We start from the raw sequence: 21,493 nt of genomic DNA, 5'->3' as shown, positions 1-21,493 counted from the left end.
CCGGCAGCTGGCACTCAGTATGGTATCAGATCCATGATTTCTGTTGTCTTTCAGCTGGGAAAACACATTCAAATGTGTCAAACGCCTTTCCAGCGCTAGCACGGGATATATGCTTGGCTTGGACTCAGACTGGCTCCCTCATGAAGCTAGTGCTTGTGTAGACGTCTATAGTTTTGTGATTCTAGCTGGGATGAGTCACAGGCTACTCAGCAACAGAACTAGGGCATTCTAAATAAATTTAATTCTGCCTTGTAATTTTTGATCAAAACTATCTTGCACCCTTTTAGGTACAAAATGAGACAGGAAAAATATGATGTGCTTTAAAAACCTGCCCCAAGGAATCACAAGATTTTGACGTGTAAAGATTTTAAAGCTACCCAAAACACTTAGGAAGGAAAAAAAATGACAGAACAGTATTTAAGAAAATCTTTTAATTTTTGTCACTGTCCAGTAGTCATTTTCTCATGTTTAAATTCTAAACCAGCTATACAATTCGCCCTATAGATTTCTTCCCTGTAGAAAAAAAAAGACGAAGAAAAATCACGGGAAAGAAAAGCTTGAGAAGATACCATCATTCTAAATAGGCTGTACTGTTATTGCTTACTTAAGATAATGAAATGTTCAGGGTTGGAGGCTATGAGTTTACACTTGGCATTTCCTTTCTGATCTTGATCTTTCTGCAGAAGACATGCCCCCTTGTGGGAAGAGGTTCAGGCTCATGAACTACTGGTCTCCTTTGACAGGTTTGGGTATTGGACAAAAGAAACAGTTGTCACAAATCAGCTTTTTACTTCTGAATTTCTCACTTTTCAGTCCCTCCTTAGATGCATGATGCTTGCGTACCTCACATAGATCTCTGTGGATTGTGGGGAGGATGAAGAAAAGCAGCAAGCCGTTAAGCTCCTGAAGAGATGATACTAGATGGTTAACACAGAACAGTGTGGAACCTTCAGCTATGTCAAATACATTAGTTTTAGCACCTTCATGAAACAGAGGAAAACTGCCCTAAAGAAAGCACTGCATAAAAGTTTGATCATGACAAGGATAAGAGGACAATTCCCCGGATCTAAATGAGCACCCTAGAACTAAAAGCATCATCACTGTAGGGATCTCTGCACTGACCTCGTTATGGGCAGGCTCTTAATCCTTGTCCAAGCTATGGTAATACCAAAACAGTCCTGAAAATACTTTCAGGCTCTTAAAGGCCTTTTTCTCCTTTTTTGTAATGTCAATTTGGCCATTACAACCACAATGCAGTTACATATGTGTTGTCCTTGCCCATACCTTGCAAGAATTTCATTATTTATTAAAACTCGTCATTTCAAAATGCCAAAAATTTAAGTGACGTGGATCATAAACATCCACTTACCATTATTACCGCAACAACAGCTCTTCAAGTAATGTAACAACTCCACTGGAGTTATGAAAGCTGAGACTATCAAATTTCATTCCGTGTGAACACTGGAATACCAAATAATACGATACCTCATGACTATTAAACACAGGGAGATGGTCTTCTTCCTTCCTTCAATAATGAAAGCATATTAATTTTTGCACATGAGATATAAGCGAATGAACGGTCTCTCCAAAACAGGTAACAGGCTGATGAAACGAACAAATGATCTTTCATTAGAAGTACAAGATGAAAATCAAGCACATTAAAGCACAGAGTCTGGTAGAGTGACAGGAGGCTACTCCACTCTGCTACATAAAGAGAGGACAGAGAAAGGGCACCCAAAGTGCAACATAATGAGACAGGAAGGAAGATGGCAAGGAAAAGAGAAGGGAGGAAGTCTGTGCTAACAATGCTTCTATCTAAGATATTAGCATAAGACATGACAAAATAAACACTGTGTTTTCTAGATACACATAACATATGTTAATCTCTCCTGCAGCAGGTTCTTTCTGTCTCAATGTACAAGAAGCCCAAGATCCTCTATTAGAAAACTGTTCATCACTTCAGGGAGAAGGTGTTATTCTATACTGGTTTGTTCCTTATACCTTAGTAGACACCAAAGTCACTTTTCTTATCGCTACGGATACATCTGTCTGCTTTGTTGCTCTAGACATAAACAAACTCAAATTGGAGTATGCAGTAAGCTGTCTTCTGGGTGCCAACCCTCAAGGCAGTCTACAGAGATATTCTCTCCACTTTCACTTGTGTGCAATCTTCATCTGACTTCTCTTGAAATGAGAAACTACAGAGCACATCAAATAAAACTTGAAACATGAGCTAGCCAGCTTGAGACAATTAATATGCTTCTGACTTGGTGATTCCTATTTCCTTTTAGTTCCACGTAAGAGGATTCAGCACTTGAAGTACCTGAGAACTGTAAAGCATTGCAATGTCCATCGCTGTTGCAGTTGAGTAACAGAATAAAAATTTTCAAGTCAGTTGTTGAAAGAGTTCTGCCCTCTGCTCTCACATTCAGCCGTTACGTAAGAAATTGTACACAAATGACATTAGCTTTGTGTCAGAAATAAATTTGGGTAGAATCTCAAGCCTTCCACTGAATCATCTCTGCAAAGATGGCCCATCTTTTCAGCAAGAAGCAGCCTGGAGAAAGCAAAAGAAGAGGTGCTGTATTACTTGAGGACAACATGATAACAAAGGTATTATTAAACAAAGCGATTATTTCTTACCTTTCTTTGGCTAAGAGAACAGACATCCCCACCAGCTTAGCAAACTCATCAGCTGTGAGAGAACCCTTTTCAGATACCTGTCAAAAAACAAACACACAAATAAACAAACTACGGCATTAAGAGAACAATGAAGTTCTTTTAGCTACTGAATCAGGTCTAGCCTTGTGAAGTGAAAAATTAGTAGCAAATCCCTTGTGAAGGCAACTAGTTTGTTCGTCTTTTAAAAAGGTACAGATAATTATGAGTATTTCCCCTTAAAAATGCCTTTTCTGTGTCCTGGGAAAATTGCCAAGTATAAAAGAGGAACGAAGAAAAGAGTTAAATCTGTAAAAAAATGACATGGTACCCTTTCTTTCAGATTTTTTTAAAAAGATGCCTTGGGACAAAATACATGGAAAAATTAAAATAGCTCACAGACCGCAGTCTATGGTCACAATCAGTAGTTAGGCAGCTCAACTGTACTAAGTGATTCTGCAAACAGCGAAGCCTGAGCAAGGAAATAAAAGGCAGCAGTTCAGGACAGACGATCAATTTAGAAATTTAAGTTATCTCAGATAGAAGTGGAGAATTTGAGTTGATTTAAGATATCCCCACTATCCATAGTAAATCCCAAAATCTTGGTACTCCACCCTAGATTATGGCATTCTAGTGGGATCAGTAAAAGGCCACCATCACATTCAAACGACACAAAAGTTCAGTCGTGGGACTCAAAACTTCATTCTCACTGTCTCCACCACACTAGCTAATACATGCTAAAATGAAACCTTCTCACACAGGTTGGACATGTGAATGCTTAAAACATTAGCTATGAAGTCAGGGCTTATTACTGCATTGAATTTCCCATATAAACATTATGTTTTATTACCCTACAAATTAATAATTCTTCCATTTCTCCATTGCTCCAGATTCAAGCAAACTTGTGAATCCAGATGTAGTTGCCATTTCCTGCTTCCCACATAACCGGGTGGGGAGGAATTTATGCTGTGGCATTCTCCGCAGTAGTCTTTTTACAGAAACTCAGATTAAATTAGCTCTAACTTGAGATTTTATGAAGCTAAGCAATCAAATGTGACTAATGGAAGTCAGCTATACAATCTCATACGCATATGGGTGATTAATTACCTTTCCTTCCCAAACCACCACTCTCATCAAGGGTGACTTTGGGTTCCTTTGACTTCCCTATCATTTCCTGTCTTCACCAGCAGTTCAAACCCCCATCTCTCTCCTGGCTGCAACCCTGTGACTTCCTTTCACTTTTTCTCAGAAGTTCCATGTTACTATACATTATACATTAAGTACAGGGTGCTTTTGGCCACAAATCTGATCTCATCTTCCCTTTCCCATATGGGCTAGCCTTCCTCATTCAAAGCCTCTACCTTACATTTTTCTATGGAGCTGAAGTCTCATATTATGAAAATAAAAGAAAAAAGGCACTTCAGTAATAAATCAACCATCTGTTGCTTTTTGCAGTTGACCTCATTTGTTATCAAGAAAAGGTTTTTCCTTTCCTTTCAAAGAGATAAGCAGTCTTACTAAGACAACAAATTAATTAGAAACTAAAAATAATCAGAAAAAAAACTGAAAACGGACTAGGTATTATTCTGTAAATATAAGAAAGTAAACCGAAAGGATTAACATATATCGAATGATTTAAGCATTTTAGTTTTGATAATTTAGGATGTGATCTTTTAGACAGCTATGTACATTTCTCTTATCTAAAATTTTTTTTGATGAGAGAAAACAATATGGTAACAATCATGCAAAACACACTGAAGAGTCCACCTCATATATCAAGTGAGAAGGTGTCTGTGACAGCTCTACTTTTTCCTCGACTGTCAAGTCAAAGTCTTCTTTGACTTTGATGTTTAACTTTGAATACACTGAATCAGCCTTTACTCAATGAAAAACAAAAAATTATATCCCACTGAAAAAGACACAGGAAAATGCATGAAACAATAGGACAGCAGGACTTTAAAGAGTCCAGAGGTAGCAAGACCACAAATGTTTACCACACTGAAAAATTTATACTATTTTTTCTTCCTGATGAAGCTAGCTTAATTCTATACACATTACTCTCCAACTGACCACTCTTCACAGCAGCAAATTTAGTACAAGATGTTATACATCCAACGTGCTATTTTCTGAAATAAACTCAAACCAAACAAGTGCCTCTATCAACATTTAAGAGCTACTTTCACTGCCTTCAAGCACACTGTGTACAGTGTCTGAAGTCCACTTCTGTTAAATTAAGTGCTAAATACATGTCATGAATGTCATCCTACAGTGCAAAAGATGTGGAGGAAGGCTGAAGGCTAACAAAGTTTGAAAGAAGATAGAAAAGTGATTTATCCCTTAAGGAGAAAGCAATGACTAAGATTATTGCCTGCACAGCACTTTGAAGATGAAAAGTGCTATTTCAGTATTACTGTTAGAAGATTTGGAAGTGGAATATTTTGTATTTCAAAACCTCAAAAGGAAATCCTGTACCTCAAGTTTTTATGCCTAATGTGTTTAAATTTCCCCAGCATGGTCAGAACACTGAAGGAAATGAAGTACACTTACTGTCTCTAAAGCAGAAGCTACCATTTCCTCTTCGTTATGAGACTGGAGTTCAATCACCATCACACCACTATCAAATATCCGAAGCCTAAAATCAAAAGAGAGAGTCAAAGTAACTAAAAACCCTGGGCACATCACCTATGGTCACATTTCTAATGCATCCACACCTATAACCACGTTACAAAAAGAAAAAAAAAAAAAAAAAAAAAAAAAAAGCACAGTAAAATGAACTTAACTTTAAAAACATCTTCAAAATCTGAAGACACTGAAAAGAGCAGGGCATACGTCTGGTCTTAGTTAAACACTTTTCCCAGTCTGAAAAAACGGTATTGGAAGTGAAAAGACTATTGTCTTCCTAACAAAGTGAACTATAGTTAAAACTTTGTATTTTAATGTAGAGTTGATGTTGGTGCGTGCAGCGGCATCCTTTAAGCAAAAGATGATTTTGTTTAAAAAAAAAAAAAAAACAACGAAAAAACCTACTGCAGGTAAAACGTTAAGTCAGCCAAGCACCATGGTCTGACTTGTGTACCATGTTTTATAAATACAGCTGTAAACCTCTTACCTTAGTGGTAATTTCAATGACTCCAGCATCTTACAAGCATTTACTAAATCTTCTGGTGACAGCAACTGTCAAAATAGTAAAACATATTTATTCAAAGCTTGCATTTCAAGTATACAGCATAACACCAAAACAAATGGTTTTAATAACTACAGCTATAAAATATACGAGGCTACACAATATTGTTAATTTTCTTCCTTTCTGTTGTCCAGCCTGTTTTCTTGGCTGCTGTGCTCCTTTCTGTTCCCTTACTACATGTTCTACAATAATCCTTCTTGCCCTGTTTACAGAAAGAATTGATATATTTTGTGGAAAAAAAAACACTACCACACCATTCACCATTCTTTCATATTTTCCTGTCCTTTCAGTTTTCTTTTCAGTAAGGATGGATTTTCCCTTTTATATGGTATTATAAAAAGCAGCATACATTAAGAGGATACATAAACATTACACAGAAGGAGAAAGAAAAAAGGTAAACCCCCCTGTTTTTAATAAAGGGCTGATCACTTAATGCTGTTAGACAGGCAGAGTAAGCAATTGGTAGGGAATATTTTTACCCTTTTTCTTTAATTACCTTATCACTGAAGTACATTTTATGAAATATTTAATAAAGAAATTTCTCACCTCTAACCCTCGTGCGCGATTTACCAGACAGTATACTTCTGTAAGTGACATGATCCCTCCTCGCTCCTGTGTTAAGTACAAGACTGGTAAGAGAAATAGCATTAATCTAGTAAACACAGTATCTCAACTTGCATTTGACTGATTAAACAGGTAAAACAGAGGAGCTAAATGACAGACCTTAATGAAAAAAAACTACCCAGGCAATACCGTGTATGTCTAGCATAAGAGGTAAGTTGCTATATCTTTCTCTAATAATTTTAAAATGCAAAACACTATATCCAAGGACTGTGAGTTACTTTGATTTTAAAGCAGAGAATAAATTACAGGAAGAAGGAATTTCAATATACTATATCTATCAATCAATTTACTATTCTTACTTTTCAGATACACTCAGTTTTCTATTCTGATTATAGTAGGTAGCAGATACCTTTCACAAAAATACTGTAATAAGCATGCTTTATAGTAGATACATAGCCTTATAAGTTGAAACACGAAATCTAAGTTTTTGGTGAGAATCCTGAATTCTGCAGTAGCTTCAGATAAATTAAAATATGACATATTACTAACAGGGGGTAATCTATGTAATACTGTGCTATATTTGCAAAATATGTAATTTTTAAGCAGTGAAAACGTAAGTAGTCAGTCTTTAAAAAGTTTCACTCTTTCTTTAAAAAAGTCATATTCTGCAGCAAGGGATGAATACAGGGCCGTTCAAATAGAACAAATGCTGCTAGTATGATTTTCCAAGTGTCACTGATATTTCACAAATTAGGAGTTGAAATGCCTTTACTCCAAAGAAAAATTCTTACTTATATTTAAAATTTCTTATTCAAAACCAGAATATATATTCCTTCCATAAACACTGAATGAGGTGGCTCTGCTGCTAAATCCGAGACTTTAAAAAGAGGCACAGTACTATAGCAAAAAGACATTTACATGAAAATTCAACAGAACATGGAGAATGCTGGTGCAAAAATCAGGTACTTTACCTCTAATGGTGTCTGCAGTATTCCAGCTAGTTGCTTTGCCAGTTGCATGTGGTAATGTGTACCAGATCCATATGTTTCCCTAGTAACTGGATTAGCTATACCCATACTCAGTAGATAGGACTTGAACCTAATTGTCTGAACAAATAAATAAATAAATTAGTACATCGGCTACTGATTGATTCTGGTTTTTAAAAATCTTTGATTTTAATACTGTAAGAAAGTTTTGGTGAATAAATCAATTCAGTTTACTACCAAGTCAATTACTAGCAAAGAGAATACAAAACAATACAATTTATTTTTAACTAGCAGAGGTCAAAAATACAAAAAAAAAAAATCACACAAAGGCAGTAAAATCTTTGCTTTTAAGAAAGGGTCAAAAGAAAAGCTAACACCAAACAAGTAAGTGACTTTTATTTTATGTAGAATTAAAACACAAAAATCCCAATCATGAAATGTTCTTTATTAATATTACGTGTATTAAACTGACAGCTTTTGGCTTTGCATAGGAACATTTTGGTTGACTTTAGAAACAAAATTCATTTACCTCATCCTCAGTGATGTCACCTTGCTTTTCTTTAATCTTATTAGCTATGGACTTGGATAACTCCACCATTTCCTTAGCCTATCAAAGTACATAGATAAGTCAACTTTCAGCTCAACAGAGAAAAGCACGCTTAAAACCAAGAAAACAAGCATAAGTCCACTTGAGTAAGTGATACTTGCCATACCTTCTCCATTAGTTTGCTAAGATCCTCAAAAGCCTGAAATGAAAAGCAGACACTGCAGATCAGTACAGTTACAGCATTCAGCTTCGTGGATACAGTGACCTGCCTTTGTCCACCTATCCAAACTATTCGTAGGAGCCACTATCCCTTTAGATGAGTATGTTACAATGTATGATATTATATATAATTGGTTGATATGTCTGTTTTATATCAGGTCTTAAAATCAAACTTATACAATCCATAAACCACAAAGAATGAATAAAAGCAAATGACCAGAGATTCATCTTGCCTACAGCTTCTAGCCATTGCTTCTATGTGATTCCTAGCTTATTCTGACTAATCCCCCAGTAGAAAGACACATTTTAGCAGAACTGTGCAGGAAGACCCGATTGTTCCCATCTACATTTAGGCACCTTACTTGGAAGCTTATTGGTCTGAGATTCAACATGCAAAGAAGAGAAAGAAATCCCTCCAGGAAGGGACAGAGTTTGCTTTTCATTTGAATACCTCCTAACAGTGCCACTGTTTCTCTGCTGACTGGAGAAGTGTAGCCTCTTAACACTTAGTATCTAAGTTAGGTATCCAAAATTAAGTGGGACAAAGCTAGGTCCAAGGGGAGAAAAGAAAATATACCACCATATAACAATAATCTACCACTATCAGAGCAAAAGCTTCTCTTTGGAGTATTTCTCCTTGCTTCCTAATCTGCCAAATTCAATAATTTACAATAGATTTTCCAATCCCTATTGTAAACCAAAGTCCTTCTACTGTACTTGTATGACATCAACAAAAAGTTTTCTAACAATGTTTTTCCCAGCTTATTTCTAATATATATATATATATATATATATATATATATATATATATATATATATATATATATATATAAAAATCTATAACCTGCATGAAAACATCATTCATCAAAAGAGCCCTTGATTTAGCTAAAAAAAAAAAAACAGCATGCTGTATCTTACTCCTCCTCTGCCTGACTCACAGAGGGCAGGCCTGGAAACAAAGGGGAATGTGCACACACCTAACAGGAACTTCCTCAGATAAACAAAAGGCTAAAGAACTGGATTCTTATCAGCAGTGAACAGCAGATGCAGGAAGCCTTTTCCTGGAAGCCAGGGCACCATTTTTTAAATTAAGTCATTTATAACATTTAAAGCTGGAGGAAGGCAGGACTTTACAAGTCATGGTTTTCCTCCACAGTTCATACAACACATATAAATGGATTTCTTTTACTCTCTGACAAAGCTGCTAAAGGAAAAAATAACCAGACAATACCTTTTGAACTATATACACACACATGTAACCACAATACCTTTTGAACTACACACAGAACTTCATTCATTACATTCCCCATAAACAGGAAGGAAAAAGTTTAACACTACCAGTATCTGAAACAGCATGTGGCCTGCAAAGGTATGGCCTCAAGTTACACCAGGGGAGGTTCAGATTGGGTATTAGGGAAAATTTCTCCACAGAAAGGGTTATCAAACATTGGAACAGGCTGCCCAGGGAAGTGGCGGAATCGCCATTCCTGGAGGTATTTAAAAGATGAGTAGACATGGTGCTTAGGGACATGGTATAGTGGTGGTTTTGGCAGTGTTAGGTTGATGGTGGGACTTGATGATCTTAAAGGTCCCTTCCAACCTATATGGTATGATTCTATGATTTTCTTATGTATCAGAGCAGTGAATCCCTTTTTTATTGTGGCACACTAAATCCCATAAAGCTTTGCCACAAGAATGAATCTGTTGCACATAGTTTGAGTACTTCTGTATTAATCTCTACCACCAAGACAGAACCAGGCTATTTTTGAGGATATTGCTCCCAGGTATATATGAAGAAATTAAATGCCTCTGTTGTCCATCAGTATTGATATCTGGAATTCAACTGTTGTGCTGTTTCTAGGGAAAAAGATGGTCTCCATCTAGCCTAAGTATTTTGCAAAGATACTTGTAACATCTTGCAGATGCCTGGACTGCATAACATTTTACTGTAACTGTAAGCCTAAATCTAACATTTAAAAATGGAATATTTGTAAGATGAAGACCTAACTTCACCAAAGTTATCTAAAGACTCTTGGGTTAGTGTATTCTTAATATATATTAAATTTTCAATTGAAACAAAAATTAGCTGAAAAAAAAAAGAAAAAAAAACCCCAAACTCATAACAGTCTCTTTCTGCAGATGCTTTTGTGTTCTGCGTCCCCTAATGAAAAGTCACTGAACTCAGATTTCTAATTCTACCAAATTTAATTTTATAAATACACACCGTTAGTTTCAAAGAACAGTCTTCTTGAAAGGAATGGTTTTAATGAAGTACCTTTACCTATATTGAAAAGCCAGTTAAACAAAGTAAAGAACTTTAAATTATACACTCTTAAGCAATTCGGACTTCTCAACAAAAACAATAAATAGTCTCAGCTGCCCCTAAAAGAAAGTGTGAATGAATGTAAATGGGTCAGACAGGTGGCTGACCTTAAAATTTCAGTAGTATTTACCTCGGAAATGTTTTTGTCAGTCTCTTTTCTTTTTTCCTCTAATTTCCTTTCGATCCCCACAATTCCTACAGCCCTTATTCTTCCTGCCTGCAAAAGAAAATAATGAAAGGAATCAAAATAGGAAATGCTAAGTTTTCTCATCTGCCTCACTGTGAAAAACCTTGCATTAGAAGACAGGAAACGTTCCCCCAAAGAGCTGATATCACTCATACAATATTTCATGTATTTCTTCAAAGTACTTTTTAAACTAGCATAAGAAAATAAACAATAAGTGTAAAGCATGTATGAATTTGCTGTTGTAGACAGATAATAAGATTATTATATTGAAGCTATTAATATGAAGATGCTTAATAGCCTGATCCAGATTGAGCATTCCAGTTCATCTCAATTAAAGCCTCCTGAGTCCATGTGAACATCTGTACTAGAGCTGTGGAAATGTGTGAGTGTATCTAAACATGATAAGCACAAGAAATGTAGCCTGAAGAAAATAGCCACACAATGCTAAGTGCAGTCTAATTTACCTTGCTGAAAAGTATCAGAATGGAGGTGATGGTGAACCTTTCATTTGATATCAAATGTGTTTTAGAAAGGCTGGTACGTAAGTGACAGTGGTGCCACCCCTCAAATCTGACTGCAAAGCTTAGCACTAGTGTTAACGATTTGCTATGATTTAAGAATAAGAACAGGAGGTAAGGCATTTTCATTAAGTGATTCTTGAAGCATGGTACAGGCTTCCCCATTAGCCCAAATGCAACTATGTTTATAGGTACTACATTTGCAGTGGAGCACATTTGTGATTTGATGTTGAACAACCTTTAAATTATCCTGTTTCATTCATTAAGTACTATATGTTCAATATACTCATATATTCAAATATATGTGATGACACCAATCTGTGTCATCTGTCTCCAATGCGATGGAGGGAAGGGATGCCATTTAAATGGACCTGGGCAGACTTGAGGAGTGGGTCCATGTGAACCTTATGAAGTTCAGCAAGGCCAAGTGAAAGGTCCTGCACGTGGGTCGGGGCAATCCCAAGCACAAATACAGGCTGGACAGAAAATGGACTGAGAGCAGCTCTGAGGACAAGGACTTGGAGGTGTTGGTTGATGAGAAGCTGGACATGAGTCAGCAACGTGTGCTTGCATCCCAGAAAGCCAACCACATCTTGGGCTGCATCAAAAGAAGTGTGGTCAGCAGGTCAAGGGAGGTGACTCCACTCTTATGAGACCCCACCTGGAGTATGGTGTCCAGCTCTGGGGCCCCCAGCATAAGAAGGACATGGACCTGTTGGAGCTAGTCCAGAGGAGAGCCACAAAGATGATGAGGGCTGGAGCACCTCTCCTACGAGGACAGGCTGAGAGAGTTGGGGTTGTTCAGCCTGGAGAAGAGAAGGCTCTGGAGAGACCTTGTAGCAGCCTCCCAGTACTGATAGGGGGCCTACAGGAAAGATAGGGAGGGACCCCTTTTCAGGGAGTGTAGTGATAGGATCGGAGTAATGGTTTAAAACCGAAAGAGGGTAGATTTATGAAGAAATTCTTTACTCTGAGGGTGAGGAGACACTGGAACAGGTTGCCCAGAGTAGTTGTGGAGGCCCCATCCCTGGAAGTGTTCAAGGCCAGGTTGGATGGGGCTTTGAGCAACCTAATCTAGTGGAAGCCATCCCTGCCCATGGCAGGGGGGTTGGAGCTAGGTGATCTTTAAGGTCCCTTCCACACCAACCATATGACAAAGAGATTCTCCATAACAACTGTTCATTTAGAATATACATTTAAATCAAACATATATAGGTTCCAAAGTTATGTAAAAGTTACGTGTTCCAAAGAATTATATAAAAGTACATATTTGACTTCCAGCCACAAAACATAAACCAGAAGAGAAATCAAAATTAAGATAAAAAATCATTCAGGTTCATTAGATCTCTCATGTTGAATAAAATTATATGCAAATATATATAATATCTGCATACATGTGTGTTTATGCATGTGCGTGCGTCTGACTACATTAAAAAAAACAGAGCTCATTATCGACTATTCAAGTCTAAACACACTCAAGGAAAAGAGGCCACAGTGATCTATATCAGGTTGTCTGCAAAAGAGAAACTGATTTATGCCAGTGAAGAAATAGGCAAAGTAAAGCTGAATTCCCACATGTGCCCACCATGTTGGTTAGAGAGGCATACCAGATGCAGGATATAGGGGCAGCAAGAAGTGGAAAAGAGATTACTGGTCAGAAACTCTACACATACCTGTGGATCCTTATTAACTTGGATGGTCTGACCAGTAGGCATGTTCTCCCATCTTCTTTGTGTGATTTCTTCTGATAATCGTCTATAGAACTGCAAACATTGAAGAGTGACAACAGACATTTCAGAAACTCTGCAGAGTACCTCTGGTATTTTTAGCATCTTGGTGGTACATGAAATAAACTTAACTGTAAGACAAAGCATGGTAACGCTGACACAGCCACAGTACAACATTCATTATCTGGAAATTCTTAACGTCCAATCTTCAAAAATACAGACATTAGAGGAGGTGCCATGTAGTTACTAGCTAAACTTGCATGAGTACTTCCATTGGAAAATATTTTTTTCACATATTTAAAATGTTCCAAAACATGCTAAAGTTAAAAATGTCGAGCTATGCTCAAAGGCATGCTTTTAAAAGGAAGGAAATTTGAATGATACAATTACTATTGATCTGTTAATTCAACAATATAAAAACAACCACACAGATCAATTACACTATTTGTTTATTGCTAATACCAGAAGGTGGCATTAGTTAATTAGTTAACAGTAAGGGTATCCCACTGACCAAAACCAAGAAAGAAAATCTATTCCATTCTTATGGTTGTTCAGAATTCACAGGAAAGCATCCTGAAGTCATAAGAAAAGATCTGGAGTGTAATTGATATGCTAGGTAACCAGTACGCACAGCAAGTTTGATTTTCAGACACGAACATTAACATTAAAATAAGTAAGGTTACAATTAAGCAAAACGGCTATACAATTATAACTAGGCATAAACCTACACTTGTCCTAAGCTGAAAACTTCTCACAAAGAAATGAAAGTGATTCTGATCAAGCACATGCATTTATAAGACGTTTATAACTAACTCAAGTTGAAAATCTGATTTTCTGCAGTGAACAGGTACAGCTTTTTTCATTGTTCAAAGTTAGAGTTTTCGTCTCTTCAAGTGAGGATCTTATACTGTGAAATTTCTTTACAAGGTTCAATTTCTTTTTTTTTAGGATAAGCCTTCTTTTAAAAATATATTGCCTTTTTTTAGAATGCTCCAAGCCTTTGAGATTTGGTGTAGGTAAAAAAAATAGATTTATAAAACATAAGATGAAACAAAGCTCTGAGCAACAGAACACTTTTGTGTTCAGCAATAAATTTAGAGAGATGATTAAGAAGAAGTTGCTTGATTCCCGTTCAGTAGAGGGTTAGCTACAAAGAAACATCTTTTAAACGCTTAACAGATTTCAAAGACTTCATTTTGGAAAATCCTGTGTTCATTTTAAAAGATTTAAAAATGAAGTATAAGATTATATTAAAACTACTAAAATAAGGACAAAGCCTAATAATGCCTCTTGACATTTTTTGAACTCTATTTGCATTATTTAACGTAAGTATAGAACCCTAAAGGGTCATAGTGGTCATCTTCAAAACGGATGCATTGAAAAAGCTCCACCTCAAAAGTAAACATGGAAAGATCTTGGAAAATTATCACTAATGCAGCAAGAAGAGAAAAGCATGTCCAAAAATTTGATGTGCTGGGCTTGTATGGTACAAAACTTACCTCAATCTGCCCATGTTCTTTGAAAGAAAGTTTGATGTATGAATATTTGCTGCTTTGGAATGGACCAGGCTCTTTGTTTGAAGAAGCAGGATGAAGATGAACGACTATTTTGGCACTAAGGAAAGAGAAGAGGCAGCTTTCTGTAATATCTAAAAACCCCAATTATTTCTACAATTAAAGTTAGCCATTTAATCAAAACCTCCATTAACTTTATCTCACATAAGAGCTAAAGTACATCAAATAATGCTTTACGTTTGTGCATCAAAATTTAAGTATTCTGACTCAATATTATAGTAGATCTTGCATAAAAACTACTATAACCTCTAAAACAACTAATCTCACAAATTTAAAATGTACCCACCATCAATTTTAAAGAAATAAACATAACAAATTTTAATATTTCAAGCAGTAATTTCTGAAAAATCTTCTAGTTAAGATAAAAACTAATCGTCAAGTAGTCATTTGATTTGGCTTTTGACTTGCTGCCAAAGCAGCCAAAGCTGCCTACTGCCAAAATACACTATCTTTGTCACAGGAAAACAAAAGGTCTCAATATTATGTTTAATCTATCCCGTTCGTATATGTCACTTGCGAACACTGCATGTGAATTTATCCAAAACCAACATTCAGAGGTAACATGCATGGAAATAACAGTCTAAAATGACACCTACCACAAAAACAAACCTTGAGATACTATTATATTAGGAACATAACAGACTGCTATCACAGCATGACTGAAAGCCCACCACTCCCACTTCATTTTACTCATACTTTTTTCATGGGTGTTTATTTACCTGACTTCTCCAGCATTAGTGAATTACCTGATTTCTTCTGGATACCCCCAGCATATTAACTTACCTATCTGCTTGCAGCCTACAATCAGATGTCAACTACATATATATTTCTCCAGTTAATATTTTTTTCTCATTTTTTTGTGAAACTTCTTTATACACATAACATACTGAATTAGTTATTCAAGTGAGTAGAAACATTTGAGTTCCTTCTAACCATCGCTAGCATTTCCATGCTCAAAATCGATCATATGGTCATGAAGAGTAATATAATACAATACGGGATCTGGCAGAGTTTCTATCCCCAACCAGTTCTGTGGCACAAAAGACTAAAACTAGCTTTCAAATTTAGATCCAGCAAAATCACTGTTTTCATTTATGACTAAGCAAATGAAAATGGCAAGCTAGAACACATACTTGTTTAGGATTACAAGACAGTTATTTTACAAATCACACCAAGCACTACTTTGTCATGACTCTATCACACATTTGATCTCAAGTGAGGAAACCAGGTCCTTGTGGTTGTCAATCTGGAAAACTGGATTGTAATTGGAACCCAGCAGGAATTAATATATAATCTTTGGTACCTCACATAACATGCATGTGCAAACTATCCATCTGAAAGTGACTATCACCTTACCTTTTTCCTATCCCAGCTGCTTGCTCTTCAATAAAGACGACTTGAGACAGAGGTACAGCAATGCAGCATTCCTGGAATAATCAACACAAACACAAATGAAATGAAAGCCATATCCTGACCATTCTCTAAAACCAAGTATTCTCTTTCCCCATTTCACAAACAGTTCGGATTTCTACAGGTGCTGCCTGAGGCACTCCGTATGAAATATGATGGTAACAACGAAACCGATCTATTAAAGAGAAATATAAATAGAAAACTTAATGCAAATTTAAAACTGCATTCTAGGTAATCAGAAAACAAATTTAAATGTCAATCTGTTGACTTTAGACACCTCAAGCTAGATTCATAGGACTTGGCAATTTAACAAAATCTTTAGTATCTAAGTTGAAAATTTAAACGCTAACATTTCCACACTACTGCAGCTTAACCCCGCAGGTGCACAATGCTCATAAGTTCTTAAAATTTTTGCACTGATGTTACTTTGGGAGCTAAAACAATATCCAAAAGCACCAGTCTTTTAAGTGTTGAACATCTAAAAATCTAGACTGTAAAACACCAAATAGGAATTTCTCCATCTATCCCACACCCACGGACTTAATCCAGCAGTTGATGCATCTCAACACACATCTATTGGACTGTGCTTTAGACATAACAAAGCAGAACAAGAAACAAAACTGTATCCATCTGTGGGAGACTAACCTACCCAGGCTAATTTCTTTCTATATGCATTTAAGACAGAAATTGCTCACGGGAACAATTCACAGCATCCAATTAGGTGCATGGTCTTGTTTTGGTGACTGTCCTTTGGCGAATGTCCTCTTCTACACAATAGCTTGGTGATTGACACAGTCACCCAGAATACAGGAAACATGGGTTACAGACCCTCTTTGAACCTCTCTCTTCCATCTGCCATGAGGGTGTGCCTAACACCAGGTTACAGTGAACATTGTTATGGAGCCCTCTCAATCCCTACTACCAAAATTGTTTGCCTTTGTATGAAATGACTAAATACTCACTAAATCAGAGATTAGGGAAGTATACATGCAAGAACTCCGACTAATGAGTAAATTTCTCATTGGGAAAAAACATGGGTTGTACTTCCTGTTCTAAAAATTCTTAACACAAGCTATTTAGAACCTTCTATGGCCCCAGATATTTCAGCTGGTGTATAGAAATGTTACTGTTTGTAAAACACCGACATAGCTCTGAACACTTAAAATACAGGCAAAACAATGTTTCTGTTAAAAAAATTTTTGAAAATTACAAAAGAGCCAAACTACATATAGTATGTACATTGTCAGAATGTCAAAATTCCTTTAGTTCACAGCTAAAAGGTTATGATCTTGTTGTAAGCCCAAGGACTCCAAATCAGCCCTTTCTGGTGAGAGGAGCAAGAAGAAGTGATACAAAGAGAGAGATGTGTTAAAAATGCTGTGGGTATATGAAACCAAAGTTTATTTGGATATTTTTTTCTTATATCCCACATTCACATTTTATGATTTAAAATATCATACAAATCTAGCTTAAAAGAATTACATATTATTTCCTCTGAAAATAACTGTATTTTCTACACTGCTCAACTGAGATGGTATGCAACAACAGCAGCTATAAAACACAGCTGTCTGTTTTTGTAAAAAGGTTTGCTATGTTAACTGAACAAGTGTCTCTTTTATTACTAGTTTGCTGACACTGTAAAAGGTGACTGTCTACAAGTCTATGCTAGGTAAGCTACATAAAGTTTCTAAGGCTGAGCTTGGCCAACAACTCATCATGAGGGCATTGTGCTCCCCATGCTTCTATCCTAAGAGCCCGAGAATCAGCTTCATTTACAACACTAACAAAGTTATTTGTGTACCACAGATTTAAAATAAAAAACAAAACCTGGCTCCGCTGAAGCAGAAGTGATCTGTATTAGATCAGAACTGGGCAATTTTTGCTTATGTCCTGGCCATGATTCTGCCCCTTAATCAAGCCTGGAGCTTGTCACAATCTTTGCTGAGTTAAATTAATTTGTTAAAAGAAAACTATTTTCTTATTGACCAAGTTTCTTCTCTGCTGATTTAGCAAATTCAATGATCTTGGAAGAGTACAAGGAACCATGTGGCCTAGGAGCAGGGGGAGAAGTAGGGAAGAAGAGACAAATGTCATCCTTTTGTTGGGAAGAAGAGAATGGGGATATGGATGGTTGTCAGAGTTGCTGAAGCCACAACACGCAATGTTACTCCAAGCAAGTAAAAAGTCAAAGTAAGAAGATTAGAAGCAGTACACGCCCACCTGTCAGGAAGAGATGCTGATGAAGAAATAAGAAGTGATTTACACAGACAGTTTAGCAGAGATAAATTATCTCACGCTGACTGTGCAAAAAAAAAAAAAAGTTAATTTATACAGAATAGCTCATGATCTGGACAATTAAACCCTGACTTGTTTAACGCTAACCGCGCCCTAGGGACCAGCTCTCAAAACATTTTGAAAATTTTGTACTGTTCCTGCAAACAATCCCTAAGGAAAAAACATATTGCTTTGCCAAATAAAGAACATCCTTGGTGACCTCACCTTTAGAAGGCTCTTAATAGCTCCCTGCTTTGGAGCAAGGATGTGATACTTGATAGGGAATGGCCTTTGGGTGCGAGAGGTGCTTCAGCTATCCTTGTGCAAAACTAGTCCAGTGGAATATAATATGCCTTTGAAAAGTTGTCATCTGAACATGCTCTGTCTAAACTTTGGTTTCCAGGGCTAAATTTCTAAAAGATTGCGTCCAAAACAAGCATAATCCAACCTGGTTCTGAGGAGGACTTCTCCTTCAATTGCAGCTGCAAAGTGGTGCACGTTTTCACAGTCTACACTTAGAGCTTTATACATGTTTGTAGTCTTTCTTACCCATTTCTAGCGTACAATCTCAGGCTGTGGCTTGATGATACAAAGCACTCTGCAGCAATATTACAGTGTAGTTCTGCCACTGCCACTGAACTTCTGAGTTAATTCTCCACAGCAGTAGAGATAAATGTGCTGGCTTATTGAAGGGAAGGTTCAACACAAGAACAGGCAATTGGGAAGCTAAAACCTGCACTAAATAATAGTGTCACCAAATACATCCTATTATCAAATCATGGTCTGGGACTATATGGTGGGAGCAGAAGACAAGGAAACTCAGACTTGAAAACGATGAGGAAGAAAAGGTCTTGCTAGACAAGAAGCATGGAAAAGAAGTTCACATTATGATTTGTCTGACCCATTCAACTTCTGTCTCAAAACCAGTGTTTTTAGTGCATGATATCAGACTCTTCATTTTGTAACACAGAAAAGGAAAATTTCTATGATTCATTCCCATCCCTCCTCATCTCTGCATGATTATTTTATTAAAGCAGAATTGGGTGAAAGAACATTTCTGTACATAATTTTCTTTCCACCGTGAGCCAAAAAATGGACTATACTTGTAAAACAAAACACACACAAAGGAAAGAACAATCTCTTCTCCGTGTGCAGCCTTTTCATTGCAAGCTACCTGTTGTTTATTATGGAATTTGCAATTGAACGACATAAAAGAGACAAAAGTGGGACTTACATGATTCTTCTGATCCCTCCAGATTAGTCTGTGTGTGCTAAGCAGTAATACTCCACTATCAAATTTCACCTAAACAGGAAAAATAAAACAGATCAACAATAAATTTAACCAGTAAATTGCATAAATATTTATCTTGGAAACATTACACATTACCACAACATAGCAATCAGATTCAACAAGCCAATACTTTGAGAATGCTCTTTTTTCAGAAAACACAATAAATGAAATTTAGGAAACAATGGAGAAAAATAGCGTAAAAGGATTAGATGGATATACACAAACTTCCTTTTTCAACTGTATAAACTTTCCCCCAGGAAATCCTGAAGGATCCTCCCTCCATATGCTGTGCAAGATACACAAACATTCCTAAACATCATATTTTAAACAGGGCTATTGGTTTTGGAACACTATTTGCTGACAAAGAAAGTAAAAGTTACGCAAAAAAAGCAAAGCAACCTATTAAGAAGATGCTACGCACAGTCTTCTGGCATATCACATAGGGGGATTGCTTCTACCCATTTTATTGATGAAAAGTTCTTTGTCAGACAGCCATCAGTACTTGGAAAAATCTGTGTTAACAAATTGCTTCCTACTTGTAAAACTGGAGGCAGGTTTTTACAGCTTTTTCATAGAATCTTAGTATCATCTAGGTTGGAAGGGACCCTTAGTATCATCGAGTCCAACGATCAACTTAACAGTGCCAAAGCCACCACTAAACCATGTCCCTCAGCACCATGGCTACCCTTCTTTTAAATATCTCCAGGGATGGCAATTCCACCACTTCCCTGGGCAGCCTGTTCCAATGTTTGATAACCCCTTCTGTGGAGAAATTTTTCGTAATACCCAATCTGAACCTCCCCTGGTATAACTTGAGGCCATGTCCTCTTGACCTATCACTTGTTACTCGGGAGAAGACCAATGCCCACCCTCTACAACCTCCTTTCAGGTAGTTGTAGAGAGTTATAAGGTGGCCCCTCAGCCTCCTTTTCTCCAAGCTAAACAACCTCAGTTCCCTCAGCTGCTCCTCATAAGACTTGTTCTTTTTATAATAGTATGCACCTTCACTGGTGAGCAAAAATGAGGAGAGATCAAGAGTTACTCCAGCTATGACACACACAATAATTGAGTAGGCTGAAATGAGATCAGAGTGCAAGGGTGCACCCTTCACTACAAGAGCTAAAGAGCATTTTATGGCTACTGGGATGACTCAAGTGTGAATTGTATGGCACACCCTGTATGTGGCATCAAAGCCAAAGAGGACAGCTTGCTGTGCACAGCAATGGAGGAGTGCTCAGCCCCCACCACAGGAAGGCGGTGACAGCCCAAACAGTGGACATTAAGTTCCAAGGCAGTGACACCAGCTACCCACGCCCTGTGGGGATGCCAACCCTCCCTCCATGGGGCACACACCGTCCAAGGCCTTCCTCGGTCCCACAAAGCCTGAATCTTCTCCCCAACAATCTCCTTACAGAGCCAAACCCAGCCAGACGTTGGAGCAAAACGTACCCGTCCTCCCCCTCTTCTGACCCTGCAGCCCAGGCCCCTTCACACCCTTCGTCTCGCCCCGCCTCGCCTGATACCACCCGCAGTCACGTCCCCTGCCGCCCCCCTTGGCTGGGGCCTACAGCCGTGCCGTTTACCCGCCCCCCTCCCCCCCGCCTTGCCCCGGCCCCGGCCTCCACCGCGCCGCCAGGCCCCGCGCAGGGCCGCTCCCGTCACCTTCTCCTCCCCGTCGCAGAGGCGCACGCCACGCTGCTGGACCACCAGCGTCTCCCCCACCTCCAGCAACCCGCTGGTCCACGCGAACCGGTCCATGGCGGGAGCGCAGCCCCTCCCCCTCCTCGCTGCCGCCAGCAGAGCAGGCCGCAGCCACCGCTCCCCGCCCGCAGCCGCCGGGCAAGCAGGCCCCATCCCCGCCCGCGCCGCGCCCTCTAGCGGCGGCCTGAGGAGCGGCCGCCATCTTCCTGTCGCCTCACTCCCCAGCGCCCGCCCTGCTCACCAGCCGGCACCGCCCTCTCGCTCACCATTGGCCAGTTCAAGCCCCGCGGCCGGCCCAATCAGGGAGGCGCTGTGCGGCGGGTGATTCAA

General features: G+C 38.2%; 1 protein-coding gene across 1 annotated transcript; it reads right to left on the bottom strand.

The window, feature by feature from the left end:
* Nucleotides 1-419: 419 nt before the first annotated feature.
* On the bottom strand, nt 420-21,220 carry VPS36 (vacuolar protein sorting 36 homolog; the record flags this gene model as incomplete). Its single annotated transcript, XM_082479744.1, has 14 exons — nt 420-2,557; nt 2,644-2,720; nt 5,206-5,290; nt 5,768-5,832; nt 6,389-6,454; nt 7,378-7,512; nt 7,922-7,999; nt 8,106-8,138; nt 10,612-10,698; nt 12,860-12,949; nt 14,413-14,527; nt 15,844-15,914; nt 19,406-19,474; nt 21,125-21,220. 14 exons carry the CDS (start codon nt 21,218-21,220, stop codon nt 2,464-2,466), a joined length of 1,161 nt encoding a protein of 386 aa, XP_082335870.1. The 3' UTR covers nt 420-2,463.
* Between the last annotated feature and the right edge of the window lie 273 nt (nt 21,221-21,493).

The sequence above is a fragment of the Vanellus vanellus genome, assembly GCF_965231255.1.
Source record: "Vanellus vanellus genome assembly, chromosome: 1".
NCBI lineage: Eukaryota > Metazoa > Chordata > Aves > Charadriiformes > Charadriidae > Vanellus > Vanellus vanellus.
The sequence above is the reverse complement of the archived record's forward strand: the minus strand, read 5'-3'. Positions and strand labels throughout refer to the sequence as shown.